This window comes from Lathyrus oleraceus, chromosome 5 (assembly GCF_024323335.1).
Source record: "Lathyrus oleraceus cultivar Zhongwan6 chromosome 5, CAAS_Psat_ZW6_1.0, whole genome shotgun sequence".
In the NCBI taxonomy this organism is placed as follows: domain Eukaryota; kingdom Viridiplantae; phylum Streptophyta; class Magnoliopsida; order Fabales; family Fabaceae; genus Lathyrus; species Lathyrus oleraceus.
The window spans coordinates 187,905,062-187,913,881 of NC_066583.1; the positions used below are offsets into that span (position 1 = coordinate 187,905,062).

The 8,820-nt window shown below is 34.5% G+C and overlaps 1 protein-coding gene across 2 annotated transcripts; it reads right to left on the minus strand.

Moving 5' to 3' along the window:
• Positions 1-225: 225 nt before the first annotated feature.
• On the minus strand, positions 226-3,066 carry LOC127082298 (probable inactive receptor kinase At4g23740). Of its 2 annotated transcripts, none has more exons than XM_051022531.1 (3): positions 2,867-3,066; positions 1,213-2,536; positions 226-1,132 (listed from the first exon to the last, which is right to left on the minus strand). In XM_051022531.1, the coding sequence occupies exons 2-3, from the start codon at positions 2,432-2,434 to the stop codon at positions 504-506; spliced, it is 1,851 nt and encodes a 616-aa protein (XP_050878488.1). In that variant the 5' UTR covers positions 2,435-2,536; positions 2,867-3,066; the 3' UTR covers positions 226-503. The 2 variants fall into 2 exon arrangements, with proteins under 2 accessions (XP_050878488.1, XP_050878489.1); XM_051022532.1 differs by lacking the exon at positions 2,867-3,066 and adding an exon at positions 2,768-2,860.
• Positions 3,067-8,820: the final 5,754 nt, after the last annotated feature.

Consider the following 8,820-nt stretch of genomic DNA (forward strand, 5'->3'; position numbering starts at 1 on the left):
ATATATTAAGTTAAGGGACTAAAAGATGAATTAAGCCTAATAAAAAAAATGAAGTCTTTTTATTATTATTTTTTATATTTTTAGAGTTTAAGGTGATTGTCTTGGTGACATTACCCTTGAACCGGCCTTGAAAAGAGTTTTGGGAATAAGATGTGACACTATCACTTCAATTGAATTGGTGCAAGAGTGAGTAACTGAACAGTAGTAACTAGTAAATGAATAGTGTGCAGCTCAAAAAACACTTTGATTTGGGAATTTTATCAGAACTTGGTAGTTGGGTTCTATATACATTGTAGATCCCAACTCAATAAGTATAACACACCAAAGAGTCACAGAAGAATCCCCTACCCACACAATACAATAAAATAGCTTAATTACCAAGCACCAATTTAATTTAATTTAATTGCTTAACAACTACAGAACTTCACAAGTTAATACTAACTGAAATGAAGCCAATGATTAGAATCTCACACCATGAAACATAAGTACAAATTAGAAAGTATTCAAGTTGCATAAACAGTTGGAGTTGAAACTTCTGATCTAGATTCAGTAGACGATGGTCGATTTTCGGGACGAATCCCTTCCATCATTCTCACCACTTCAGACATTTTCGGTCTCTGATCTGGCATTCTTGCTGCACAAGCCATCCCTATCTGTAGCATCTCCACCATTTCTTCTTCTATATTTGAATACCTCAAAAGCTCCACGTCGAAAACCTCTGCAGTCCATTCCTCCCTCACAACCGAATTCACCCATCTAACCAAGTGAACAATTTGTTCGCCTTCTGCCGAATATATAGGCGATTTTCCAGTTAGAAGCTCGAGTAGCAGGACACCAAAACTGTATATATCAGACGAATGCGTTGCTTTACGTGTATCAGTTACTTCTGGTGCACGGTATCCTGATGCTCTTGTCCCTGGTGAAGGTATTGAACTCATCAATGTTGCTAAACCTATGTCAGATACACAACCGTATCCTTGTTCGTTGACAAAGATGTTCGAGGCTTTTATGTTTCCATGAACTAGTTTCCCTCCTTGTTGAACATGGATGTGAGCAATTCCTCTTGCGGTTCCAATCGCGATTCTTAAACGGCTATCCCAGTCTAGTGAAGTTCTTCCGTCCCCTCGATTACCTTCATGATTTAGATTACATAAGTTGGAAAATTGATCAAGTAAATCAAGATAATATAAGAGATAAGATTCAACAACATACCATGTAAGATGGAAGAAACACTTCCTTGTTGATAATAATCAGATACAACTAGCTTCTCATCCTTTGAATAATAATAAGCTCTTAATGCATCAACATTTTCATGCTTAATTTTCCCCAAAACTTCCATCTGCTGTTCAAACTCCTTTTTCCCAACAGTTACCTCTTTCAACCTCTTCACCACCACAGTGCTTGCATCCTCTAAAGCAGCTTTATATGTTGTACCAAAACTACCCTTTCCAAGAATCTCAGCAGAAGCTCTCAAAAGATCCTCTAGATCGAACGCGAGATTGCACTCCTCAAAAAATACTATTTTGTTTTTCTCTCGGCTCGCAGAAGTTTCTGCTATCATAGAGTCTTCTTTTTTCTTAGACTTCACAGATTCTTTTACACCTGCAGCAGCAAAGTCATAGCAACACAAAACCATGACAACCGCAATCACTGCAAATCCAAATGCGCAAACACCGATGATGATTCCCAATAATGCAGTTTCACTGAGTCTTTTGGTTTTCTTAGGCGGAAGAGTATAAGGTGGATGCATAGGCAAAGCCGGAGGATGTGAACTATTTACCGATGTAAGATTGTTACCAGAAAAAGCCCAACTTGGAAATCTAAGAAGTGATTTTGGCACAACACCACTAAGGTTATTGTTTGCTAAATTTAGCTCTCGAAGGCTATGAATATCGATATCAGGAATCGCACCAGAAAGAGAGTTGTTTGCAAGGACTAGTGAACTGAGATGAGTCAGATTTGAAACCGAAAAAGGGATGCTACCATTGAAAAAATTGTTGGACAAATTGACAACAGTAAGATTACTCCAAACAGAAAAATCCAATGGTAATGGTCCAGAAAATTTGTTAGATTGCAGATAAAGACTAGTCAAGTTTTTCAGCTCAGAGAATCCACCAGGGAAAAAACCAGTGATACCATTTGATCTAAGACTCACTGTCTCAAGAGCCGCGAGGCGACTGAGCGTGTTCGGTGGGATTGGACCGCTTAATCCAGCTCCAGGTAACCGAATCGCTATAACTCGAGATCGTTCGGTGTTGCAGGTAACTCCTCTCCAGGTTTGGCATACAGAAGAATTCTCATCCCAATTGACATGTGGAGAATGACTCATCTTATGAAGAAAATCAAGTAAAGCTTGTTTATCTTCCACTGGTTCAGCTTCAACACTAACCAACATTACTGAAAATATGAACAAGAGAGATAGCTTCTTGTCCATATTTTGACTTGAAGAGAGAATAACAACACTTGATGTAAAGTAACAAACCCTCTCTCTCTCTCTTCTCAAGATATCAGTCACTTTCACATGAAATTAACAAAACTGAAGAGGTAACATAGGATTAGATAATTAAACAAAAATTGTATAGTCAAAATAAAACTACAACTAGTGTATGAGACTTGTTTGAATGTACAATTGTATATACAGTATACATTTCACCAAGACTATATAGTATATACAGTAAGGTCAAAATAAACAGCTAATGTTTAAATGGAAAATAATAAACCTTATTATTATCATCAGTTTAACACCAGCCAACAATAATTTGCTTACCAAGTCTTTGAACACTAGTAATATAATACTAATGCATAATGTTGCAGAAACAAAGGAAATGATAAGAGTTTGATAAAGAGAGAAAAGTAACAAACTTACTTCAAGAAACTGATGAATTGGATTGTTAGTAGCATAGGAAGAAATGGAGAAGGAGAGGGACCATGTTGTTGTTTGAGAAGCAGTTAGAAGTTGGGAAATGGAAATGGAAATGGTAATGATGGAAGATGAGCTGGATATGGTAGCGGGAACAGCGGCATCACATGCAAATGGAGTAAGACAAACTCATTCGATATATAATCATCATTTTCAACCCAATTGCTAACTACTAGTATATATAATAATATTATTTTATGCCGTACATATAGGAGGGTGCATATGATGTGAAATGTGTGGACCCTTATTATACATTATTGTTTTGCAAACTATACTTTTTCATACTCATACAAGTGTACCACTTGTACCTATTGCTTGCAAAATACTCCTCTACATTAGGGAATTTGGTTTAAAGAATTAAGGAATTTTATGCCTGCAATATGTCCCTTCATGTATCTGTCCTTAGTATGGCATTCTTCTATGTATTCTTCAGGATTTTTTTGAAATGAGTTGGTCTTTAGGGTCTTTCTCTATAATTGACAACATGAAAATATGTGTCACTCTCTAAAACTATTGGATATCGAGTCAATTTAAGAGATGTGTAGATGGCAGGATCCCTTAAGGTAGTCGGTCCAAACATAAACTATCTCAGTACAATGTTATAGTAGATGAAGGTATATTAGTTGAGTCCCACATGCTAGTCACTTTGAGTATTAATAATTAAATTATTAATAATTAATAATTTTGAGTGTGTTTTAAAATGACAAGAAAATATATAAGTGAAGGTTAATTTTTGAATTCAGAAATAGGCACCACTTGTGAAGTGTTGCAGTAGACAGTTTGTATTTTGAATTCGGAAATAGACAATATTTTAAGAAGTGTTGTAGAATGTGAAATAGTACAACCTTCGAAAACTCTTGTTGTAGGCGAAACAGTGCAACGTTTGAAAATTGTTGTCCTAGGTGAAACAGTGCAACATCTAGAAAAGATGTTGAAACTGTGTGTTTCATCAAGGGTCGCAACCTTATGAAACAACACCAGTTTGGCCTCTAAATTGAGCATTAAAGACTCAGAAAAATAATAACAAAAACACATATCCTCTAGAATTATTATGAAATGATGTCCAAGAAAATAGATTATGATCGCTTTCTTGATTAAAAAGAAAACAACAAAGTAAACGAGAAGAGAGAAGAGAAGAGAAAGAACAAACAAAGTGGTTAAAAATTGGATTCTTGATTCAATTATACATTAGGGTACAACATTTACAGTTGAATCTCAACCACATCACTTTCTCCACAAGATTATTAGGGATTGATGGAGAAGTGGTGACTAGTATGCTTTTATAAGATAACTCAACTCTAACTTTCAACTAACATACTAAACAATTGGTCCAACAGGCTAACCCAATTCGATATGTTAACTTAAGCAACAAGCTAACATATTTCGACAGCATATTAGAACCAGCTTCGACTACAACACGCACATATTCGACTTCTACATGATTGATCAGACTTCGACTACAACATACACAACTTTTGTCGAACCATTAAATTAACCTTGTTGAGACTAGAGTTCGATCCAAATACCACAAATTTCCATCTTAAAACAAACTCTACACTAATAAAGGAGCAAATTAGCTTTCATCATACAGCTTTATCAACTGCACACAGTGGAAGAACTTATTACTTAGCAACGCTTTGGTGATCATATCAGGAACATTGTCATCAACCGAAATCTTTAGTGCTTGGACTTTTTCACACTCGATTATCTCGCTGAAGAAATGCAGCCTCACATCGACATGTTTGGTTCGCTCATGATAGGTTGAATTCTTCGAGAGTGTATTTCACTTTGACTATCACATTTAACAGTGATAACTTGACCTTGAATTTTCAGCTCCTTAGCAAAACCTTCAAGCCACAATGCTTCTTTCATAACTTCAGTGAGGGCAATATATTTCACTTCAATGGTTGATAAGGCGACAACCTTCTGAAGTGTTGCTTTCCAGCTGATTGTTATGCCAAACATAGTGAACACATATCGATATATAGATTTTCTAGAATCCATACAACCTGCATTATCAGATTTGACAAATCCTTTAATTTCAACATTGCTATCATCACCACATGCTCCACCATAAATCAGGACTCTACTTAGGGACCAATTTATATACCTTAGAATCCACTTCAATGCTTGTTAGTGTACCTTCCTAGGATTGACCATATACTTATTTACAAGTCTCACTCCATACGTTATGTCTAGCCTCGTACATACCTTATCATACATCAAAGAACCTATTATACTAGCATATGGGATGTTATTCATATAGGCTCTTTCAACTTCATGCTAGGACTTTGAGTCGTACTCAACTTGAACTGAGGATTAGTCAGTGTTACAACAGGCTTTGAATTTGACATACCAAACTTATCGAGAATCTTCTTCAGGCATGTCTCTCGAGATAAGCATAATATTGACTGATTTTTGTCACGGTGAGAAACGGAGACCAAGATATTAGGTTAACTTGACTCACAAAACAAAATGTCACCACCGAACTTTAATTTATCCAAGGGAATGGGAAAATATCAAATAACCCATAAATATGCAATGCAAAACAGTGCAATAAAGAGATTGAAGGTCTGGGGGTTTGTTATGAAAAGGGAAGGTACTAGCATCCTAATCATCTATAGTATCCTACAGGAACCTCTTGAGAAATTTGTGTTTGGTTATTGTTGTTTGCTAAAGATTGGGGAGATGAGAAGAGAAGTGTCTTTTATTGCTTTTTGATTTGAAAAGACATAAAGTCTTATGCCTACGTTCCAATAAAGGATCAAAATCCTGTAGTTCGGGGTAAAAGTAACAAAAGGGTTTGTTTAGTTGATTTTAGAAGAAGAGACAAGTTGTCATCTTAAGGAGAATACTTATCTAAATGCCCACAAATATGAGAAGATGGATCTTTGCATCATTATGAAGGAAGGGCTCCAACTTGGATATAAAATCTACAAGTATGCCACTAACTTCTTCATATGGAAAAGAATCAACGTCAATTTCAATCATTATTATGGAGTAGGATATTTATATATCAACTATAAAGATGATTCATGTCTAGTCTCTTTTGAGAAAGGGTTTAAAAATGAAAAAAGCCAAGTGGAAAAAGTTTTGAATGAGATTTGTGTTTTTTAGTCTTATAGAAAGAGTTTGATATGCTTAAAGTTTTTTTTGAAGCATTTATGAAGAAAGAAAGTTTGAAAATTTAATGACCTAAAGTCAAGGTTTTTTTATGAAAGAAGTTTAAGTTTGAAAAATCCTAAGATTGGACTAGGGTTTAGAAGGGGTTAAAGGGCACAAGGTGGGTAAAGGAAGCTATAAACACACACAATGAATATGGACATGACAATAAGTCAATTATAATGTTGTTCCCTCTGATTGAAACATAAGCACAACTATCATGCAAGAAATATCATGGATTAACAATATGCACTAAGCAATCATATGAAGAAAATCACTATCATGTATCAAGCTTAAACATCTTAAGACACCAATCAAGACCATCAATAAAGAATAGAGCAAAAGGCATGGCCTAGAGAATAGTTCATAACACATGGATCATACAAGCATATAAGCAAAAATGCATCAAGAATAATTTTGCAAAGTTCATCAAGTCAAAACATCAAACAAGATATATCATGATATCAATCACAAGACATGTAAAGCAATGGTCGAGGCATTTTAAAAGTGGACCTATAAGAAGCATACAAGCATGTTAAACCTTAAATAACTATGTCATGTATCAAGACTAAAGAAATGTTTATGTGCAAGTTCAAAGCACATCAAAGTATCATTTTATGATAAAAGTTCACCTCTTACAAGGGTTCAAGTTATTAGGATTCATGTCTCTAAGGTTCATACATTAGGGTTTCAAAGCAAGTCATCAACCATAAACATCCATGTACGTAAACAAGTTATCATAAAGTTTAAGTCCAAGTATAATCAAGGTGTTCAACACATATGGATCAAAATGGGAGAAAATTAACCATGGGAAAAATTGAATCAAAGCATACTTAAATGAAAAAATAAAAAGGAATAAATAATAAAGTTTTTTTTTTTTGGATTTTTTAATATAAAATTAAAAACTAAATAACTAAACAAATGAGATTTTCATGAGGGAGTTCATGTTAAAAACAAACATAATGGTAACAAGAATGAGTGAATATGATGCTTTTATGAGGGAGTTCAAAATGAGCCTTTTTACCTAACGGAGTGTGTCTGTTGCACCTTCAAAAGCACTTCCAGATGAGAAATAATGATTCCTCTAGCTTCCTTGAATGAAAATGAGTAAAGAGTTCAAGAATTATTTAATGTTATTTCTTTCTTGATGATGGATGTTTTTTGTTGGAGCATTGCAATGAGGCCTCCTTTTATAGGGAATGAATTCAAATTTGGTGTAGTGGTTATTGGTATTGTTTGATGGACTTTGGATCAAATCTAAAAAAATGGTGAAAAGTATAAAAGTGCTTTTGCTTTTGTTGTTTAGATAGAGTAAGATCAAAGCAATATATATTTTCAAAGCTCCAAGCAAAAGTGGTTGAGAAAAGTGATCTTTATGGAAATGGCAATGAAGCTTTATGGCAAAATGATCCATGAATGGTATGTTGTTTGGATAATGGTCCAAGCCCTTATGTAATGCATCAATGGTTTTTGTAAAACAATCATTATTATGAGATTTAGAAGCATCATATGCTGCAAAGCAAGATCTTGAGGTTTGGCTTTAGTTTGAACATGAAACTTGACACGAAGATGGACTTTCAATTTGGCCTAACATTGTGACTTTCCTTCTTCGAAACCCCTAGCTCAAGTGTGATACTTTCATGCCAATGGGCTCTTTGGGAAGATTTTCCCATCCTCTACAACTTTAATGTTGGACATTTGAAGAGATTCAGTTTGTTTCATATAGATAATTGGCCATCAACTTTGACAATCTTAACTGCTAAACACTTGGAAAATTTTCCAAGTGTTGAACAATTTTACAACTTTGAGATCCCATCTTCATCACTTCATATCTTCCAATCCTTATGAGATCTTTGGTTAATTCTTTATATAAAGTTGAAGTATGGAACATCATCTACAAGTACATCCTTTGAGCATGAAAAATGATGGCTTGAGGAAGAAGTTACAAACTGGTAAAGTGGGTTTCATGAACATGCAATTTCATAACTTAGAGAAATTTCAAAAACCCTGGATTTGACATTCTTGAACTTTTTCTTGATTTTCTTGATCAAATGCGTTCATCAACCATATTTTCATGATTCTTGACTTGAGAAACCCATGGTTGACCAATAAAATCTCAAAAGTCAAACTTTGACCTTGAGTAGTTGACTTTTCATCAAATGAATTTCAAATCCTCAATGATCAATGAATCAAACTTCTTTAGCCAATTGAAGCACATGAGTGGATAATAATGAAGCACTTTAGGACCTTAAATCATATTTCAAACTATTTGATCATGTCTTGGTCAAAAAGTCAACATCAGAGCATTCTTGATCAAAACCCTAATTTAGGCATCAGATGAATATGGAACTTGTTGATCTTGAATTGGGGCAATATTGAACTTGATTATGATGAATGGAAATAACTTGAATATTGTGAATGAATGAGAAGATTTAATCACTAAGGAATTCCCATAATCTTGACCAGTCAATCACTTGAGCTTCTTAAACCAACACACCTACCTTATGAAAGAATCAAATAAGACAGGACATATTTTTGTATTTTCATAAGGTTGGTAATGCATAAAAGACACACACATGAGATGTTTGATGTTATTCAAATAATGAAAATGAGATGGGATCTTAGGGGTAAAAATTAGGGTATGATAGATGCTCATATTTAAGTTTCTTCCATCCGTAGATGTGAAGATTGGCATTTTCGTATCGACGAGATAAGAGAGACTTAATATACAAACATGC